General features: G+C 52.9%; 1 protein-coding gene across 16 annotated transcripts in view; it reads left to right on the forward strand.

Annotated features, from left to right (window-relative positions):
- Positions 1-20,466, forward strand: part of LOC142823814 (interleukin-15-like) — a 24,592-nt gene extending 4,126 nt beyond the window's left edge. The window contains exons 2-7 of one of the 16 annotated variants that reach the window (XR_012898919.1): positions 3,153-3,257; positions 6,573-6,855; positions 8,070-8,114; positions 10,089-10,347; positions 13,064-13,434; positions 19,392-20,466. Coding sequence is in view for 6 of the 16 variants with exons in the window: in XM_075915319.1 (XP_075771434.1) it covers positions 6,439-6,855; positions 8,070-8,114; positions 9,912-10,347; positions 11,292-11,380 (987 nt within the window). In the remaining 10 variants the exon portion in view is untranslated. Of the gene's footprint in view, positions 1-3,152; positions 3,258-5,346; positions 5,566-6,019; positions 6,856-8,069; positions 8,115-9,431; positions 9,821-9,911; positions 11,482-13,063; positions 13,435-19,391 lie in introns of those variants that run through there. The other 15 variants (XR_012898917.1, XR_012898921.1, XM_075915319.1 and 12 more) reach the window with 15 other exon arrangements.
- The last annotated feature ends 1,107 nt before the right edge of the window (positions 20,467-21,573 follow it).

Consider the following 21,573-nt stretch of genomic DNA (forward strand, 5'->3'; position numbering starts at 1 on the left):
CCATTTTCGCAATCGGGGCTTTTTTGCGGAAAACAAATCTCAGCTGTCTACCCTGGCCCTTTTGCGCAAAAGTTTTGCGCAAAAGGGACTTTTGCCCGAACGGGAGCAGCATAGTATTTCTGCAAAAAGCACTGAGTTCAGACAGTAGGAAGTCAGTGCTTTTGCAGAAATTCAAGCGGCAGTATAGACAGCTGGCAAGTTTTTCCGGATAAGCGGCTGATTTTCCAGAAAAACTGGCCAGTCTAGACACAGCCTTTTAGTATCAAAACAAAGTTACTGTTGCAAGCAGAGTACATTTACCATAGTAAATAGGTGGTAAATACCCACAATTGACTTAGATGCAGGGAAAGTCCCTGAGCTGTAATCCTTAGTTACAAAAGAGAGAAACAATTAGCCAGCTCAGACATGATTTCCAAATCCCCAAAATAAGGAAAACAATAAACCCTGAGGGTACGTCTACACTACAGCGCTAGTTCGAACTAACTTAGTTCGAATTAGTTAATTCGAACTAAGCTAGTTCGAACTAACGCATCTAGAACTAAAAACTAGTTCGAACTAGCGTTTTGCTAGTTCGAACTAGTAAGTCCACATTGAGTGGACTCTGAACAGGGCTTAAGGATGGCCGGAAGCAGTGCCGGCAGGGCATAAAAGGAGGACTTAGAGCATGGAGATACTGTCTCAGGCTAGCCGAGGGCTGCGCTTAAAGGGTCCCGACCCCCACCCCGGACACACAGTTCTAAGGGGTGCCCCGCTTGCAAAGAAGTTCTGGCTTGGAGTGCCCTGAGTGCCCACACTGGGCACATCACACCACTCGGCCATCAGCCCGGCTGCACTTGCCGCAGGCTGCCATCTGCGGAGAGGGAGTAATTGGGGGGCTGCAGGAGAGCTTCCACCCCCAGAAGCCCGCAGAGCCAGCCCAGTCCTCCCCATCGGGGGCTCGTACCCCATTCCTCCCTCACCTTCTTCCACTTGCCCTTCCCTAGCCCCCCTTCTTATTGATGTACAAAATAAAGATAACGTTTCTTCCAACATTGACTCTGTCTTTATTGAAAAAAACTGGGGGAGACTGGGAAAAGGAGGTGGGAGAGGGGAAGAGAAAGGCTGGGAGAGGGGAGGGCAACTAACATGATCAGGGGTTGGGAACAGGTCCCAGATGAAGAGAGGCTACAGAGACTGGGACTGTTCAGCTTAGAAAAGAGGAGACGGAGGGGGGACAGGATAGAGGGCTCTAAAAGCAGGGGTTGGGTGGAGAGGGTGCATTCAGAAAAGTTCTTCAGGAGTTCCCATAAAGAAGGACTAGAGGACACCAAAGGAAAGGAATGGGTAGCAGGCTTCAAACTAGTAAGAGAAAGTTGTTCTTCACAAAGCAAATAGTTAACCTGTGGAACTCCTTGCTGCAGGAGGCTGTGAAGGCTAGAACTAGAACAGAGTTGAAAGGGAAGTGAGATCAAGTGATGGAGGTTGGGTCCATGGAGTGCTATTAGCCAGAGGGTAGGAGTGGTGTCCCTGCCCAAAGTTTGTGGAAGGCTGGAGAGGGATGGCACGAGACAAATGGCTTGGTCATTGTCTTCGGTCCATCCCCTCCAGGGTCCCTAGGGTTGGCCGCTGTTGGCAGACAGGCTACTGGGCTAGATGGACCTTTGGTCTGACCCAGGACGGCCATTGTAAGCTCAGGGCTCAGTGTCGGGGGTCTCAGTGGACCCCCTTGATTTTCATGCACACCTGCTCCTGGGTGGCCAGGCTGGCAGCTCTCCTGCCCTAGACGGCCACTTTCCTGTGCCTAGTGCGGAGATCGTGGACGAGGTCCACGATGTCCGCACTAGCCCAGGAAGGTGCCCGCCTCTTGCGGTCCAGGGCAAGCTCCCGGGAGCCGCCAGCCTGGTCCCGGCAAGAGGGGGTGGGCTGGGAGGCATCGGGTGGGTGGCTCTGTGCCGTGCCAGGTGCAGGGTCTGCTAGCTGGGTGCTGGCAGGCTTGCACCTGGCACGGGCACCGTAGCCAGCCCGTGCCCCTTTAAGGGGTCCGGGGCCGGGAGGGGGGCATAGAGTTTCCCTGGTGTTGGCCAGAGTGGCCACCAGGGAAACCTGGGGAGGGCTAGCCTCCCACTAGTTCGAACTAAAGGGCTACACAGCCCTTAGTTCGAACTAGCTAGTTCGAACTAGGCGTTAGTCCTCGTAAAATGAGGTTTTCCTAGTTCGAACTAAGCGCTCCGCTAGTTCGATTCAAATTCGAACTAGCGGAGCGCTAGTGTAGCGCATAGGAAAGTTAGTTCGAACTAACGTCCGTTAGTTCGAACTAACTTTCTAGTGTAGACATACCCTGACGGACTAGTTAATCTTTTCCTTACTTACACATTTTAAGCAGTCCATTTGGGAGAGAGAAGCATCTCCCATTTCCCTCAATACCTGGGGGTGTGTCTAGACAACAGGGATTTTTCGAAAAAAGTGGCCTTTTCTAGACTGCTGCCTAGACCTTCGTCTAGACTGCTGCTGCATTCTTTTGAAAGTAAATCGAAAGAACGTGGCAGTTTTTTCAACCGCAGAAAACCTTGTTTTACAAGGAATAACGCCTTTTTTCGAAAGAGCGCTTTCGAAAAAAGGCGCTGTGTAATGCAAACTGTGCTTTTTCTAAATAGAGCATCCAGACTTCCAGCTTGCTTTTTTTAAAGTACTGGCTGTAGTCTAGACACTCGTTTCCAAAAGAGGCGAGGAGTCCTGTGGCACCTTATAGTCTAACTGAAGTGTAGGAGCATAAGATTTCGTGGGCAAAGACCCACTTTGTCAGATCTGACAAAGCGGGTCTTTGCCCACGAAATCTTATGCTCCTACACTTCAGTTAGTCTATAAGGAGCCACAGGACTCCGCGCCACTTTTGCAGATTCAGACTAACACGGCTACCCCTCTGATACTTTCCAAAAGAGGCTTTTTCGAAAGTTTGTGAAAAAGCCTCTTTCAAAAGAGGCTTGCAGTTTAGACGTAGCCTGGGCGAAACTGCTCTGCTCTCAAACAAAGGAGAGAGCGAGAAAAACCCGTGTCCCAGTTTGAAATTCCTACTTGCATTGTTATTGGCTGATTGCTCAAGCCCCCCTGGTCGACATCTTTGCTAGGTACCTGAGTTAACCCCTTAGTGACCAGGTGCTGTTCACTCTTTCTAGGCTCCATGAAGAGAGACGGCCGAGCCCAGTGGAGCAGGTGGGATAGACCCCAGCAGCACGGGTGGCTGGGGTCCAACGGTCAAATTGATGCCCCGGCAGCACAGGGTGAGTGGCAAGGCTCTCTGAATGGGCGGCCAGAGAGTCTAGCTAGACAGAGGGGATGCCTGGTGCACAGAAATAGACACAGGCGGAGCAAGGCAGGGGGGCGTCCGGCAGGAGGGAGCTGAGGGTGGGCAGAGGGTGGGGATGGCCCGTGTTGGAGGTGGATGGAGGGAAGGGGGTACGGGAACAGAGGGGTGGTGAAAGGACAGAGGGGTGCACCGTGATGGATGGCGACAGACAGAAATAAGCAAGGGATGCCTATGGGCGTGGAGAGACAGATAGATAGGGGTCTCGGGCAGATGGCAAGCTAGAGGGGGCACACGGAGATACAGAGAGGAGTGGGGGTGGATCGATACGGGTGGGAAGGGGAAAGCGTAGAGAGAGGGGAGTACGGGCGGATGGAAGAATGATGGAAGGAGTGGAAACGAGTGCATGAATGGATAGAGGGGTGTCTGTGCACTGGCTGGCTGGGGCGGTGAGAATGGCGATGGACGGATGGACAGAGGGATGGATGGAGCGGGGCGGCAGGGGCGGCTCTGAACTCCCCACTCCTCCATCCCACAAATACACAGCAGGATGGGAGGGGCCGGGGAGAGCAGAGCAGGATGGGAAGGGGCCAGGGAGAGCAGAGCAGGATGGGAGGGGCCGGGGAGCGCAGAGCAGGATGGGAGGGGCCGGGGAGAGCAGAGCAGGATGGGAGGGGCCAGGGAGAGCAGAGCAGGATGGGAGGGGCTGGGGAGCGCAGAGCAGGATGGGAAGGGGCCGGGGAGCGCAGAGCAGGATGGGAGGGGCCGGAGAGCGCAGAGCAGGATGGGAAGGGGCCGGGGAGAGCAGAGCAGGATGGGAGGGGCCGGAGAGCGCAGAGCAGGATGGGAAGGGGCCGGGGAGCGCAGAGCAGGATGGGAAGGGGACGGGGAGAGCAGAGCAGGATGGGAGGGGCCGGGGAGCACAGAGCAGGATGGGAGGGGCCGGGGAGCGCAGAGCAGGATGGGAAGGGGCCGGGGAGAGCAGAGCAGGATGGGAAGGGGCCGGGGAGAGCAGAGCAGGATGGGAAGGGGCCGGGGAGAGCAGAGCAGGATGGGAGGGGCCGGGGAGAGCAGAGCAGGATGGGAGGGGCCGGGGAGCACAGAGCAGGATGGGAGGGGACGGGGAGCGCAGAGCAGGATGGGAGGGGCCGGGGAGCACAGAGCAGGATGGGAGGGGACGGGGAGCGCAGAGCAGGATGGGAGGGGCCGGGGAGAGCAGAGCAGGATGGGAGGGGCCGGGGAGCGCAGAGCAGGATGGGAAGGGGCCGGAGAGCGCAGAGCAGGATGGGAGGGGCCGGGGAGAGCAGAGCAGGATGGGAAGGGGCCGGGGAGAGCAGAGCAGGATGGGAAGGGGCCAGGGAGAGCAGAGCAGGATGGGAGGGGCCGGGGAGCGCAGAGCAGGATGGGAGGGGCCGGGGAGAGCAGAGCAGGATGGGAGGGGACGGGGAGCGCAGAGCAGGATGGGAGGGGCCGGGGAGAGCAGAGCAGGATGGGAGGGGCCGGGGAGCACAGAGCAGGATGGGAGGGGCCGGGGAGCACAGAGCAGGATGGGAGGGGACGGGGAGCGCAGAGCAGGATGGGAGGGGCCGGGGAGCACAGAGCAGGATGGGAGGGGACGGGGAGCGCAGAGCAGGATGGGAGGGGCCGGGGAGAGCAGAGCAGGATGGGAGGGGCCGGGGAGCGCAGAGCAGGATGGGAAGGGGCCGGAGAGCGCAGAGCAGGATGGGAGGGGCCGGGGAGAGCAGAGCAGGATGGGAGGGGCCGGGGAGAGCAGAGCAGGATGGGAGGGGCCGGGGAGAGCAGAGCAGGATGGGAAGGGGCTGGGGAGAGCAGAGCAGGATGGGAAGGGGCCATGCATCGGCAGATGCTTCTCCTGCCCCTCTGTCTTTTCCCTAGATCAGCCTGGCCAGTGGCATTAACTGCTCCTCCTGGGCCAGATGTTCTCACCTCTGGATGACAGGAATGGCTGGCTGGCTGCAGGCCTGCAGAAGGAGGGGTGGTGGAGGCCAGCTGAAAAGGGATGAGTGGAGAAAGAGACAGAGGAGGGGATAAAGAGAAATCGGGGTGGGGAGGTGGGGAGGCATGGAAAGAGACAGGTATGTAAGTGGATGGATGAATGCTGTGTAGGGAGGCAGATGGATGGGTGGGTGTGTATGGGGAGAGAAGCCTTGTACGGGGATGGATGGATAGACAGATTACATAGAAGGCGTGCAAGGGGACAGATAGATGAATGGGTGGGTTTGGATAGGGCTGGTTGGATGGATGGGGATAAGCAGGTAGGGTATGTCTACACTACCCCCCTAGTTCGAACTAGGGGGGTAATGTATGCATACCGAACTTGCTAATGAAGCCCGGGATTTGAATTTCCCGGGCTTCATTAGCATAAAGCCAGCGCCGCCATTTTTAAAAGCCGGCTAGTGCGAACCCCGTGCCGCGCGGCTACACGTGACACGGACTAGGTAGTTCGGATTAGGCTTCCTAATCCGAACTATCTGTACACCTCGTTCCACGTTCCTCGTTCCACGAGGCGTACAGATAGTTCGGATTAGAAGCCTAATCCGAACTATCTAGTCCGTGCCGTGTGTAGCCGCGCGGCACGGGGTTCGCACTAGCCGGCTTTTAAAAATGGCGGTGCCGGCTTTATGCTAATGAAGCCCGGGAAATTCAAATCCCGGGCTTCATTAGCAAGTTCGGTATGCATACATTACCCCCCTAGTTCGAACTAGGGGGGTAGTGTAGACATACCCGTAGGTAGGTAGATAGATGATGGATGGGTGTGTGGGGGGGTAGATGGGTAGGCAGGCAGACAGGTGACAGACGGGGTGCGGATGCATGTGCCTGGGAGAGAGGGATGGCTGGGTATAGGTAGATCGATGAGGGATAGAGGTGTGTGTGTCGGATGGATGGGTAGGTAGGCAGACAGAAGACAGACGGGGTGTGTGGATGGAGTGGACAGACACACAGATGGGGTGGGTGGGAATAGGGATGGATAGTGGACGCAGGAGCCAGGGGTGTCTGAGGATAAAGCGAGACCGATGGGTGGCGGGGAGGATGCATGGGGACAGAGAGAGGCGTGTGTGGAACAGATGGGGAGATGAGAGGCTGGCCAGAGAGCAGTCGGGGGGTGCTATGACACTGTCCCCCAGTGGCTCTGAGAGATGGGAATTCCATCATTGACCCCCTCCCCCACCTGTCTAGCAGGGTCTGTCCCTACGGATTTGCCCTGGGCTCTCCCTCGTGCTGATGGAAGCATACGGGGTGGGGGTGGGGGGGCTGTCCCTGAAACGACCAGGCCCAGGTTGCTAGCTTTCCAGAAGACACCAGGGGACACCAGGACCTGGCCCAGCTCTCCGGCTGCTGCTGCAGCAATCCTGGACTCAGCAGGCTCTGGAGTGGCAGATGTCGACATGGCCCGTAGCCAGCCAGGGGCAGCTCCGGAGGCCAGCCTGCCTCCAGCCACGCGGGCCCTCCACCCCCTCCTCTGGGTCTCTTTGCTGATGTGCCTCTCGGCAGGAGGGAGCCCGCTCTGCGGGATGGAGACCATCAGGCTCCTGCAGAACATCACCAAGCTGCTGGTGAGTGGCGTGAGGTGCCGAAGGACACGAGACGGGGCAGACCACACCCCCTCTCCCATAGATGAAGGGGCTGGGTAGTTTCTAGAGCCCCCCCACCCCCCCCACCGCTGGCTGGAGACTTGCAGCAGCTGCTAACCGGCAGGTGTCGCTGGCCTCTCTCCCAGTAGCGAGGCCCAGGGCTGGGCGCAGCTCAGATGTTGGCACAGGGTACCGACCGTGTTGCTGCCTGGGCTGAACACACCTTGCGTCCCACCCCTATGGCACCCCATCAGCATGGCACCTCGCCCTCCGTGCATCCCTCATGGCACACTTCTGCCCCGTATTTGTCCTCCCAGGATTGAGACTAGAACCCAGGGCTATGTCTACACTCGCGGCTTCTTGCGTGAGTAATATGCAAATGAGGCTAAACGTGGAATATCGCCAAGCCTCATTTGCATACCTAATGAGCCACCATTTTTTTCAGAAGAGGCTCTTGCACCAGAAGGAGCTGTCTACACTGCCCCTTCTTGCGCAAGAAAAACCCTCTTGCGCAATGCCGTTCTTTCTGAAAAGTAAGAGGTGTAGCGGCGTTGCACAAGAGGGTTTTTCTTGCGCAAGAAGGGACAGTGTAGACGCTCCTTCTTGTGCAAGAACCTCTTCTGAAAAAAATGGTGGCTCGTTAGGTATGCAAATGAGGCTCAGTGATATTCCATGTTTAGCCTCATTTGCATATTACTCACGCAAGAAGCCGCAAGTGTGGACCTAGCCCAGGTGTCATGGCTCCTGGCCCCTTGCTTTAACCACAAGACCCCGCTCCCCTCCTAGAGCCGGGAATGGAGCCCAGGCATCCAGCTCTCAGTTGTAGTACACCTGCTTCCCCCGGTGTGGCAGGAGCTCTCCTGTCAACCTTGGACAAGTCCCATCCCTGCTCAGTGCCTCGGTTTCCCCATCTGTAAACCAGAGATCATGATCCCGACTTGCCATTGGTTGGGTCTTGGGCACATTCCCCGGTAAAGGGGGCAGTCTGAAGTAGGTGGATACAGATAAAGGGCCCCGATTTACGCAGGAGGTTGGGACCGCTGGCTTGGCTACGTGGGGAAATTGAGCAGAGCGGCTCTTGGGGCATATGAGCAAGGGATCCATTCCGGAATGACTCCTGTGCTTTCAAATCATCTGCCCCCTGCTGCCATTCTGCTGAGCCGCTCACCCTAAGCCGTGGTGCTGATCTCTTCCAGGGAGACACCACGGATGGGATGCTCTACACCCCAGAAGACATCACAGTAGGTGCCCTCTCCAGCAGCTGCCTTGAAGCCCTCCATGCATTGGGGGATGGGTCCAAGCATGGCTTGGCGACACAGGGAATGCCATGCACGCTCCTGACATGAGCCCCAGGAAGTGGGACATGTGACCTTTCTTCTCTAGGGGCCTGACTCTGGTGTGTCCCAGCACAGCAGGAATTGATGGCTTGACAGTGGTGCCAATCACCCCTGCTAAGGCTCTTGGGAGATTTTATAAAGCAGGGGTGGGCCGAATTAGGGGGGTGCCCAGATCCAGAGTAAGAGGAGGGATGGCCCAGGACCCAGGAAGCCTGTGTTCAATTCTCAGCACAGCCACAGACCTAACAAAAGTCATTTAGCCGCCTTGTGCCTCAGTTTCCCCACCTGTAAAATGGGGACAATAGCACCGCCATCCAGAAGAACTGCACCTGTATTCCCAGTCCTCCCTCTCTAGGCTTCCAGTTTCTCAGCCATTGCCTCTCTTGGCTAGAGACTCTCATGTCTGACTGGGGCTCTTCCAGGCCACTCCCCTGACACTCCCCCTGACAGTTCCAGGCACTCCCCTGACAGTTCCCTGCGTACACCGCGAGGTCCCCAACCAGCCACCCCTGTGTTCTCCTCAGAGGTTGGGAACATTAAAGGCACCACACAGCTTTGCTAAGCAAGCCCATTGATTCTGCAGGAAACAGCACCTCAGAGAAAACACTGAAACAGTCCAAGAACCGACACGCGGGCCGACAAGCTTAGCAGAGCCTCCCCCAACTCCAGGGAGGGCTTTGGCCCAGGCTCAGCCCTTCAAACCCCACCAAGAGTTTTCCCGTGGTTAAAAGTTCATAGCTGCCTAGGTTCACCCCCATATATCTGTGAGTCCCTCTTTTATCCTGCTTGGGCCTCTGAACTTATCCTCCCAGAACATGTGATCAGCAAAGGTCCCCTCCGCAGGGAAGTTTCAAAAGGCTGAACTCTTGCGCAGTTGGAGAGGGTACATCTGCATAGGACATTAGGGATCTCCTGGGAAAACCACTCACCTCTTGCTTCTGGGAGGGGTTCTCCTGCCCCGGCAGACTTCTACGAGAGGCAGTAGCTAGGTTGATGGACAAATTCTCCCCAGTGGGCTTTCCTGCATCTCTTGGGCGGGGGGGGGGGGGAGTGGATTTTTCACACCCCTGAATGACATTGCTGGACAGAGCTACTGTTCTAGCCATTATTCATGTCTCCCATCTGGAGATGCCATCAACAATCCCAGGGTAATACATAAACATTTGCATTTTTAATGCAAGTGGTTCTCCAAGATGCTTACGCTTAATTCGTTTTCTGCAGGAAATGGCCATTTCTGTCCCAAACAACACAGCCCAGCCTCACAGGGGTTGTGAAGATAAATACAATAAGGACTGTGCGGCACTTGAGTACTTGAGATGGATACAGTCCCTGACCCCAGAGAGCTTATGGTCTATGTAGACAAAGGGTGGAGGGGAAACAGAGGCACAGACTTGCCCAAGGTCAGCCAGCTGGCCAGTGACAGAGCTGGGGATAGGTCCCAGGTATCGGAGTCCTGAATTCTAGCCAAGGCAGGTGGGGCCCAGCCTGGCTTTACGGAAAGAGATGGCAGCCAGCGCCCAGCTGATCAGATTTCGGGTGGCTGCGTTTTGAAGGTCCACAGGGCTGAGCAGATCCTGGCTTCCCTAGAGCCTTGGACAAGGCAGGGTTCAGACCTCTAAGGCAGTTGCTGGGATGGGGTTGGGCGCTGCTGCGTTGTCACCAGTTCCTGGGGTTGGTGACCCCTTCTCTCCCACTGCTGAGGTCCATGGGGAAGGCGCAGGGTGGCCCGGAGCCAAGCCATCTCTCCTCCCTCTCCCACACTGCGCTGCTGCCCCAGCAGGTGTGCACGGTGGAGAACTTGAACTGCTTCCACACCGAGCTGCAGGTGATCCGGTGGGAGCACAGGGAGCACACCAAGAGTCTCTCCTTGCTGATCAGGAACCTGAGCCAGATGGAGCAGCTCAAACTGAAGGCCAGGACCTGCAAGACGGACCGGCCATGTCATCCCTGCGAGGGCCACCAGGAGCAGCCTGTGCCTCAATTCTTGAACAAGCTCCTGGAGCTGCTGCAGAGGGAGTGCTGGCTTCAGGGGAGCAATGTGCATTCCTGTTCATCCTGACCTGGGTGCCTGGCTGCTGGAACCTAGGGGACCTGAGTTCTATTCCTGCCAGTTTGCAGTGGAATGCCCCTGGCGCAGGTGAGCAATTCCAGCATTCGCCCATGAGTCAGGGCAGTACTGGCGCTGCAAGGAACGGGACACGGGCTCACAGATCCCTGTACCTCAATGCAATGCTAGGGAATGCTGTGCTGCAAGGAGAAGGGGGGCCAATGGAGGGGACACAATCCCCTGACAGTCAGGTCTTACTCCAGTGTAGTGCTGCAGTGACAAGGTGGGCCAGTGGGGGGCGCACTCCCCTTGACAGTCAGGTCTTACTCCAGCGTAGTACTGCAGGGAGAAGGCAGGCCAGTGGGGGGCGCACTCCCCTGATAGTGCTTACTCCAGTGCAGTACTGCAGGGAAAAGGCAGGCCAGTAGGGGGTGCACTCCCCTGATAGTGCTTACTCCAGTGCAGTACTGAAGGGAAAAGGGAGGCCAGTAGGGGGCGCACTCCCCTGATAGTGCTTACTCCAGTGCAGTACTGCAGGGAAAAGGGAGGCCAGTAGGGGGCGCACTCCCCTGATAGTGCTTACTCCAGTGCAGTACTGCAGGGAAAAGGCAGGTCAGTAGGGGGTGCTTTCTCCTGGCAGGCAGTGCTCACCCCAGTGCAGTGCTAGGGGGCGCTGTGGTGCAGAGGAAGATGGGCTAGTAAGGGCACTCTCTCCTGGCAGTCATTGCTGGCCCCAATGGCAAGTGTGGCATTAGAGTGTGCTGTAAGCAGGTGGGCCAGTAGGGGATGCCCTCTCTGGGCAGTCAGTGCTTACCCCAATGTCTAAAGTGAGACATTATTAGCAGGTGCTGTGCTGCAGGGAGCACCGTTAATGATTCCTGGGGAAGGGCAAATTTACAAATAGGTTTTCTGGGACCATTTTGGGTTAACTAAGGATGCCGCATCTATCATACTCTAGGCCCTGTTTATTTTAATCCTCTTGTAATATTTTTTTTTTTAAATATTGTCTGAAAAATCCCCAAGATTTCTTTCAGGCCAGGTCATTTCCCTGGAAAAGCTGAAGGAAACTGGGCAAGCTATGCTGAATTCTAGGAGATTGCTGGGGAAGAAAAGGAGAGTGTAAACTAGGCAGAGCTGTGCCAATTTGCACCAAGTGGCCCTATGGCTCTGTTTAAGCCTGGAGGCAGCTAACACAAAGAAATAAATCTTTATAGAAGCCCTGGAGCTCACTTGTTTCCAGTCATTTCACGTCCTGGTGTGTTCCTTTGCCAGGTCTCTGAAAGGTGCAATCCTTGACATCAGGCTGCACAAAACAAAAACAAACAAACAAATCTTTTGTTCACCCTAAGTTCAAAAATGGCTTGACAATGCCTTTTGTTACTGCTAGGTAGTGCACAAGGCACTGGGGGCCAAGCTGAGCATTTGAGTGTTGTTTTCAAATGGTCATTAGCACAAGTTTCAGAGTAGCTTCAAGAACTGAATCAAAGGCCTTGTGAAAACATGGCCAGTGCCCTAAGTGTTGGCCCAGCAAGGCAGTTTCAGAGCAGCTGGTACAGGTTGTGTACAGCACCAGTCACCCCTTCTCAAAGCAGACATTGCAGAATTAGAGGGCGTGCAGAGAAGGGTGATGAGAACGACCAAGGCCCCAGCAAAGCTCTCCAATAACAAGGAGGAAAAGGTTGGGTTTGTTACCTTGGAAAGAAGAATAAAAGGGGAGATAATAAATTTGTAACACGGAGATGGGCAGAGAGACAGTGACTTGGAGGCTGTGTCTACAGTGGCATGAATTTCCGGAAATGCTTAAAACGGAATACTATTCCGTTTTCAGTTTTTCCGGAAAAGGAGCGTCTACATTGGCAGGCTGCTTTTCCGGAAAAACCCTTTTTCCGGAAAAGCGTCTGTGGCCAATGTAGACGCGCTTTTCCGGAAAAGAGCCCCGATCGCCATTTTCGCGATCGGGGCTTTTTTCCGGAAAAGACTACTGGGCTGTCTACACTGGCCCTTTTCCGGAACAGTGTTCCGGAATAAGGACTTATGCCCGAGCGGGAGCAGAATAGTTTTTCCGGAATAGCGGCTGATTTTGTACAGTCAAGTGTCGTTGCTTTTCCGGAAATTCAAGGGCCAGTGTAGACAGCTCGCAGCTTATTCCGGAAAAGCGGCTGATTTTCTGGAATAAGTGGCCCAGTGTAGACACAGCTGGAGCGTCTTTTTCTCCTGTCTTGTCCTGGGGACATTCAGTGAGGTCAAAGGTGGGAAATTCAAACCCCACAATGCATAATTAGTCACATGATTTTGCTCAGGCTGAGAACAGAGCAAGGTTCAAAAAGAGACTAATTTATGTGCATAAGGAGGCTAGCCAGAGTGATAGGAATTCCTGCTAACAAAGATCATTGGCAGAGATAATGAGCCTCCAGCATCTGGGCTTTAAGTCAATGTGTGACTAGTTAGTTACTCTCTAATGTGGGGGCAGACTGTCTCACACTTGTTTCTGTAGAGTTCTCACACCTCCCTCTGAACTGTCTGGTGCTGGGCACTATCCGCCAGAATACTGGGCCAGATGGCTGGTATCTGCGCCAGTCTTGCTATTCCTATGTCAGGTGATTGTGCATTCACAAAACTGTAGAATCTAAGCCTTTCATCAATGTGAAGCCTCATGACCCCCAAGGAGGTAGGAGGGATTAGCCCCATTTTACAGATGGGGAAACTGAGACACAAAGGCAAGACATGCTCTGGAAGTGTGAGGCAGAGCTGGGAATGGACACAGTTCAGTACTTCAGCCACAAGCCCATCCTCCCTTCTACAACAGCAGCTGAAGGGTGTGAATCTTCTGGAGAAAATGACCTCAGCGCAATTACTAGCGGAGATGGGACCTATCTGCCTGCTACGGACGCTCCCATGATCATCTCACTCCCGATATCCTGGTCTACAAGCACCCCCACCTGCATGCCACTAGCTTGGCATTTGGCTTGCTGATACAAGCTCAGCTCCCAGTTTTTTGCCAACTCCGAAGGAATGTAAGATGCAGAATGAAACCAAACAAAAGTGAATAGAAAACTATCCCTCGCTCCCTTCTCTGCTTTCCTTGGCTTCTGTTTGCTTTGGCTGGTGGAGTTGAACACTGTGCCAGTCCTAGTCTTGGCGCCTGTAGAGACACATAACAAGCAGACCAGGAAGAAGGTAAGAACAAGGAGGGAGGGGCAGGGCTGTTATTCCATCCCTGATCCCCGAGGAGTTGAAGGGTTTTACTTGTCATTTAAATTGCCAGCATCAGGCTAGCTGGTCCGCACCTTGCTGAGATGAATCAGGACAGTTGATGCCTCTCTGGGCGATCCACCTGTAGACTCAGCCTGGCAGCACTGCATTTATTGTTGGCCACGTCCCACGGGAGGCAGGACTAGAAGCAATGGGCTTCATCCACAGAATAGGAGATTGAGGGGAGAGATTAGGAAAACTTTCTAACTCAGGGGAGTGAAGCTCTGGAACTGGCTCCCGAGGGAGGCTGTGGGATCCCCGTCACTGAAGGTTTCGCAGAACATGTTGGAAAACCACTTGCCAAGGCTGGTCTAGAGTTACTTCATCCGGTGTCAATGCAGGGGACAGGATGTGATGACCTTTCGAGGGTCCTGCCAGCCTGACATTTCTATCACCATAGCAGGAGCACATCCAGAAGGTATTGTGACAGGGTCAGTCCCACTCCTGGGTCCCAGACCCCTGTTCCGCCCACTATCCCACTGCAGTACAAGTCCCACTTGCCTCTTCTCGGCATTCGGGCTTCTGTCCCGTGGCAAAAGAAAGGGGTGTCAGGACTGAGGTCCTTCCCTGCCACCAACTGAAACTTCTGGCCACTGGGGGGAAAGGGATCCTCCAAACACTCCCTGTTAGAGCCCCTCACCTCCCCCTGCAGCCTTTAGCAATGCTGGTGCTGTTCTGCTCAGCGCCTCTGATTCTCCTGATCAGTTGTTAGTTCCTCTCCAGACTCCTTCTCCACTCTTGCCTACACGCCCCCGACTGGGAAGCTTTATAAAGAGGCCCCGAGGCAGCCTGAAGTCAGCTCACCTGGCCCTTCATGGATTTATAGCCCCCCTGCCTCAGCTGCTCCTAATTAACAAGGCCCCTCACTGTTTTTTCCAGAGCTGCCTTTCTCCCTGGCTACATCTACATTGGCAAGATTTTGTGCAAATACTTTTAATGCAAGAGTTTTTGCGTGAAAGTATTTGCGCAAGAGAGCGTCTACACTGGCATGTGCCTTTGCACAAGAGATGTGCTTTTGTGCAAGAGCATCCGTGCCAGTGTAGACGCTCTCTTGCACAAGAAAGCTCCGATGGCCATTTTAGCCATCGGAGCTTTCTTGTGCAAGAAATTAACGTTGCCTGTCTACACTGGTCTCTTGCACAAGAACAGTTGCGCACGAGGGCTTATCCCTGAGTGGGAGCGTCTGAGTATTTGCACAAGAAGCCCTGATTTTATACATTAGAACGTCAGTGTTCTTGTGCAAATACTCGCAGCCAACGTAGACAGGTGGCAAGATTTTGCGCAAAAGCTTTTGTGCGAAATCTTGCCAATGTAGACACAGCCCCCTTGTATCAATCCCTTTAACCTGCCCTGTCACAGTATCTTTGCAACCAGAAAGGCTTTGATGCTTGTTAGCTTCTGTGATGGCTAGGAGGATTGCTGGCCTTTTCTGAACATCCCCGCCATCAGTAACACATCTCAGGTAGCGAGGAAGTGTTGGCAGGAAGCCAATAGTGGCAATGGGGGGAGGTGTTGGGATTTAAAATGAAAGAAACCTCGCTTGCATTTTCTTCTTTGTGTGAGTTTTAAGCCAGGAGTTGGGGTAACAAGATGAATACAACCAGGCAGAACTACCTTGCCTACAAAGAATACTGGGCATGGAAGCACAGATCTGTGAGTAGATAGGGAATGTCCATTTAGACATGATCAGGTTATTTTCTTTGATTTTTGGTTGGGTAAACTCTTTGCTAAATCCACATGCCCTCCCCCTCCATACATTGTACTTTAAGCTGTATCCCAGGGATGACATTTCTCTGTGTTTGTAAATTGTTCTCAGTTGCTTTAAAACACCCTAGCAACCAAGTCTGCTTTATCAACGATATATTTTTGTTTAATAAAATCACCTTTTTTAAGGCTATGGTCAGATTCTTGTGTCCTGGAAGGTCACAGGAGGCCTGTGTATGCCTGCCTAAGACTGGGAGGTCAGCTATCAGAGATTGTAGATTTTATCTTTTTTTCAAGCCCTCTTGTGGTAAAAGAGCTTGGGGGTACCCCTCTGGAAGAAGTCCACGTGCTCCTTCCTGGGTTTAAGAAGAAAGTTTTTTTTTGTTTCACTTGGGGGTGGCAGCTACCTCCCAAGGCCAGGGAATCCGTGATTGTGGGAAGCTTTTAAGCAGAAGCCTATTGAGACAGGGTATTTTTAGGGTCTCTTTTGGGCCCCCATCTTCTGCACTCGGAGTGCCAGAGTGGGAAACAGCCTCAACAGCTTCTCTCCCCCCGCCTCGTCTTTATCCACCTTAGCCCTGGTTTGCACTTGGGAGTTATTTCGAACTCCCCTTATTTCAAAATAACAAAGCGGAGCGTCCACGCTACCACGCCTGTTATTTCGAAATAACTCCTGCTTTCCACGAGGAATAATGCTTCTTTCGAAATAGCGGGAGCGTGGACGCTCTGCTGCTGCTATTTCAACATAACGACTCCCCAGAGTCAGTCAAAGTAATTCCTCCCCGGGGCTCTGAGAGGCTTCCTGACAGAGACTGCAGGGAAAGCTATCACTGCTCCCACCACCAGGCAGCCCGGCCTCCACACATCCCCAGTGCACCCAAGAGCTCCCTCGCTGCTGGACCGGCAAGGCAAAGGGGGGAGCCCGGCTGGGCGTGTGCTCCACAGCCAGCTGAGACAGAGCCCAGGGCATCCCAGCCAAGTGGGACCCAACAAGCAGGAAGGTGGCGGCAGCGGCCTCCCTATAGCAGCTGCTGGGCAAAGCCACCCACTTCAGGCTAGAGGCACTCCGGATGAGCAGCAGCACCTTCGCGCTGGCCGGGGACTTGGCTCACAACCAGGCCATGGCGCACTGGTCCGGCCAGTACAGCAGCATGAATAACCGCGATGAGCAGGGGACACAATCCAATTTCAATCAGTCCGAACCCAACTTGGAAGATGCGTGTGTGCACCAAAGCGAGGGCTCCTGCTGAGGAACAACGCAGTAGTTGGTGGTTGTTTAGCTTGTCCCTGGAGCTCTTCCCCATCTCCGCTAGCCCAGATCTCTGCCCTGTGAACAGCTACCACACAGAGCAGGTGACTCTGTTTCCAAGACCTAAAGAGAATTCACGGCCCAAGGAGCGGAAGTTTTCTCAATTGAACTTGCACTCTGCTTCCTCTGCACTGTGGTGAAATGTCAACAGGTTCTTCTATCCAGGCAGAACAGTTCTTTTGCTTCATGTGCTTTGAAGCCAGTTCTGGGAAGGCTGAAACTTGGAAATGTGGCTGATTAGATATTCAAAGCTGGGTGTTTTGTGGCTTAAAAGAAGCAAAGACAATATCAGTAGAAGATCCGGTGGGATGCCGTGCTGGCAGGGACCTGTGTTCTTATTATTTAGCAGTGACTCGGGCAGGCTAATATTTTGTGAGGTGTTTTCCGCTCCTTTGCCGGGCTGGGAGATTTCTGGATACGTGAGCTTACCTTCAGCTTTTAATAGGAGAATCTGGGACCATTTGAAACTGTTGGCTTGGTCATGATTAATTCCCTTTGGTCTATATTGTATTAAGGGAAATCAGAAGGAGCCTATTTGGTATTAATGGTCATGTCAGAAGCACTTTCAGCCTTCACTGACTGGACCAGTATTTTACAGTCTTTTCAGGAACTTTTAAATGAAATCATTGAAGCAGAATTTCTCACCCTCCAGCTTTTCGGAACCTTTCCACCTCCCTAGGGTCAGCTCTCTCACAGGCATTACTAACATTGACCCTCCTGCTGCCTCTCCAGTCTTCTACAGATCATGCTTGCCACCTTTTGAAAGGGATTCATTTGTTAAGCAAGGACTTATTGAGGCAGGCTCCCCGTGGCCTTGCTTTCACCTCCTGTGGCAGCCACGCAGCCTGGCTGGTGGAACAGGGTGACAAGTGGCTGTCCCTTCTGAGGCCCTAGTTCCACCTCCAGCCGCACGCTGGAGGCTCAAGATACAGCAGTAGAAATTAACTTATTTTTGTCTACAAAAAAACTATCATTTTCTTTGAAGGCCTGTATAGAAAACTCTCTCTTTTTATGGGTGGTTGCTTCTGATCAAGTTAGAAAGTACCCGTCGTCTTCTCTTTTTTTGTGTTGTATGCTCATTAGAAGATTTACCCAGTGTTGCGTGGGTCCTTACCTCAACGTTTTGTTTTTCTTCATTTAAATCATTGCTCTGTAGCTTACGTGAATGAAGTCTGCAAACATACAGTTGAAAAGAGAAACCTCAAGAGACAGAATGTAAATATGTACGTTAATGGAGGAAAATATATATACAGCCGCTCCCCGAGTTACAAACAAGTTATGGACCAACACCGTAACTCGAAGTGTTCGTAACTCGGATCCCATACAGTTACACGGCAACCGCGCTGTTCCTAAGTGCGGCTCACCGTTCGTAACTCGGATCCGCATTTATGATTGCTTTGGTCGTAAGTGCGGACGATCGTAAGTGGAGGTGGTCGTAACTCGGGGAACGGCTGTACTCTGTCTTTTAAATAACTTGTCACTTCAGCACAGGGTCCTGGCTGGTTTTACTATAAGAGACCCTGAGAGATCATCTAGTCCAGCTGGTGGAAGGTCCGGGAGAGGGATATAAACAGAGGAAGTTGGCTATTGAAAATTGTGCAGTATTCCTTTTCTTTGTATTTGACTTCATATAAAAAAAACCATGTAAAGCCAGGCACCTTGTGAATTCTCCCTTGTGTGAGTATTCTTTCTTCCATAGCATTTAAAAAAATATACACAAGATGTTTGTTCACTTGGATGCCATGACAGCACCCATCTGAACAAGCGCATGTGACCTCGATACTGGAGCACAAAACAAAACTCCCTCCGCTCATGGATGGAAAATCTTAGCGGGAACACTGGCTGAGAGTGTGGGGGCTCAGGGCAGAGTCAGGTTGCAGGAGTCAGGGCTGGGGGTGAGGAGGGGCTCAGGGCAGGGGGACTTGGGGGTGCAGGAGTCAAAGCAGAGGGCTGGGGTGCATGTAGGAGTGAGAGGTGGGGCAAGGGCACCATTTTGTGAGGGCAGGAGGGGCTGCAACCACACAGACTAGGACCCTGCTGCTCTTCTTATCCTTTCTCTACTGTGAGGGAATGAGGGGAAATGCACAGCCTGCATGAATTACTCCTCTGCCTCTCCCCAGGGTAGCCAGCAAGCAGCCAGCTGTGCACTTTCCCTTCACTCCCTGATAGTTAGGGGAAGAAGAGCAGCAGAGTCCTGGGTATGCCTCTTCCTGAAGCCGCAGGCCCGAGCCAGCCAGCTCCTTCTTGCTGGAGCAGTGCCCGTTCTCACTTTCATCTCTGCTCAAGAGCCTCTGAGGAGGAACTAAATCAGAGGCTTTTCTGAAAGTCCACGTACACTGTATCCACCGGATCCCCTTTGTCCACATGCTTGTTGACCCCCTCAAAGAATGCTAGTAAATTGATGAGGTGATTTCCTTTTACAAAAGCTGTATTGACTTTTTCCCAATGTAGCGTGTTCATCTAGGAGTCTGATAATAGTTTCACCCAGTTTGCCTTGTGTTGAAGTCAAGCTCACTGGCCTGTAATTCCAGGATTGCCTCTGGAGCTTTAAAAATATTAGCATCACATTAGCTACGCTCCAGTCACCTGGTACAGAGGCTGATTTCAGTGATAGGTCACATACACAGGTACTAGTTCTGAGGTTTCAAACTTCAGCTCCTTCCTTCCATCCCTGGTGGAATCAGAGATGTCCAACCCAGACATCCCCCCATCCTCCAACCCTGCTTATCTATCAGTGTGGATTCCTCTCACCCTCGTATTGTCTCCGTATAAAACCATACAGAGCGAGAGAGGAACGAGCAGGCATTGACAACACAGAAGAAGAAATTCTCAAACCATTCACTCCAGAGAAACTATTTTTCTCTTTCAGGTCAGCCACACTCGTGAGCAGCTGCCCCATCTGTGCCTTCATCCATCCCTGAATGGATGTGCCTGTGCCCTCATGCGGTTATGTCGAAGCAGTGACATCTGGGGTGGGAGAATCACAGCTGTGTAGCGGCAGCAGCTCGGTTGGGTTTTTTTAATTTGTAAGAACAATTCACCATTATTCCAGCACCCGATCTACGTTTCCTTTGGTTCCTTTTCCAGATGAGATAGGGGAGGGGCGGCAGGACAGGAAGGAAAAAGATGTGCCAGCAGAGTTAGCCTGCTGCCTTGTATCCCAGCCACCACCAGTGGGTACAGGGTGGTGGAGAAGCAAGACAGGAGACCACTTCCAGGCTTATGACTAGAAAGCCAGGGACGGCTGTCACGTTATTGAATTTTAAGGATCATTGCTGCACCCCATGGGGGGGGGGGGGTTGCCCCAAAAGTCAGTACAAAGGGGGCCATGTGAGGTGGCACATGAAAGCTCATGTTCTACTGATTCTGTATATGCTATTCATTTACTTGTATAATATCTGTATGTGGAGTTATAAATATGTACTCTGTGTTGATGCTGAAAAATTCTCTGTCTGAGACAGAGCAATGGGCAAAGAATGTTCAGCCAGTGGCTACGCTAATTAGCAAGGAGATAATGAGGCTCTAGGTGTCAATACACACCTGAGGAATGTGACTGATACCTTCAATGTGACTTTCACAGGCTGGACATAATGGCTGCCAGCCTGTGAAACAGAGATCGGTCACTCGACCATGTGACCTGCTCTGGCCAGGAAGATGCCAGGAGAGGTATATAAGTGCCATGTGGCACCCTCCATGTTGTCTTCAGTTCAGCTACTGATCCCAGATGCAGCCTTGCGAGGGACAGCGAACTGGAAAGAACCGTGGACCCATCCTGACATAAGATGTACTCCAGAGACTTATAAGATAGCAGTTTATAACATCTCCGCTAAGAGCCTGTATCGAGAACTGGGTGATTCGATGCACGTAATGTATTCTCCTTAACAATCTTACCCTTGCGCTTTTCTTTCTTTTATTAATAAACCTTTAGATTTTAGATTCTAAAGGATTGGCTCAGCGTGATCTTCTGGGTAAGATCCAGAGTGTAAGTTGGCTGGGAACTCTGGCTGGTTTCTTGGAACCGGAAGAACCCGTTTGGGGTAGGTGAGATTGGGTTCTATAACCCCTCACCTGTGTGTTAGGCCCAGGGCTGATTGGGGCATAGCAAGAGCTGGGGTGCCAGAGGGGTTTTGCTCGTGAGGCTTCAGGCTGGCTAGATAGGCAGCTGGAGCGCTCACTGTGACTGGTTTGTGGCCTATTTGGGAAAAGTCTCCAGTCCGGGGCTGTAAGGAGCCCCCAGTTTGAGCAATTTGCCCTGAGCGGACGCCCTCAGCTATGCCCAGACCCGGCCCGGACTGTCACAATGGCACCACATAAGGGCTACGTCTACACTGGCCCCTTTTCCGGAAGGGGCATGTAAATTTCACTAGTCGTCGTAGGGAAATCCGCGGGGGATTTAAATATCCCCCGCGGCATTTAAATAAAAATGTCCGCCGCTTTTTTCCGGCTTTTAAAAAAGCCGGAAAAGAGCGTCTAGACTGGCCCCGATCCTCCGGAAAAAGTGCCCTTTTCCGGAGGCTCTTATTCTTACTTTGAAGTAAGAATAAGAGCCTCCGGAAAAGGGCACTTTTTCCGGAGGATCGGGGCCAGTCTAGACGCTCTTTTCCGGCTTTTTTAAAAGCCGGAAAAAAGCGGCGGACATTTTTATTTAAATGCCGCGGGGGATATTTAAATCCCCCGCGGATTTCCCTACGACGACTCATGAAATTTACATGCCCCTTCCGGAAAAGGGGCCAGTGTAGACGTAGCCAAGGGGTGATGGCTGGCAAGTGGCCGGGATTCACTGAATTTGGTCTGCTAGGTTGGATCATTAGCTTTGCAATGGTTACCGATACAGGGTGTGACCTGAAAGCTTATCCAATGCCTCCCAAGTGGACTGCACATCAACACAACACTCTTGAATCAAAGCACCTTCGGAACCCATGGATGCTAAATTATATTATGCAGCTCAGCAACAAGGTGACAGTTTGTATGAAAGATCTTAAGTACATGAACCTCAGTCAAATCTGGCAGCAATGTTCCCTCTAATCTTTTCCATCCAGGTGTGTAATAAG

Source organism: Pelodiscus sinensis, unplaced genomic scaffold, assembly GCF_049634645.1.
Source record: "Pelodiscus sinensis isolate JC-2024 unplaced genomic scaffold, ASM4963464v1 ctg34, whole genome shotgun sequence".
Taxonomy (NCBI): Eukaryota; Metazoa; Chordata; order Testudines; family Trionychidae; genus Pelodiscus; species Pelodiscus sinensis.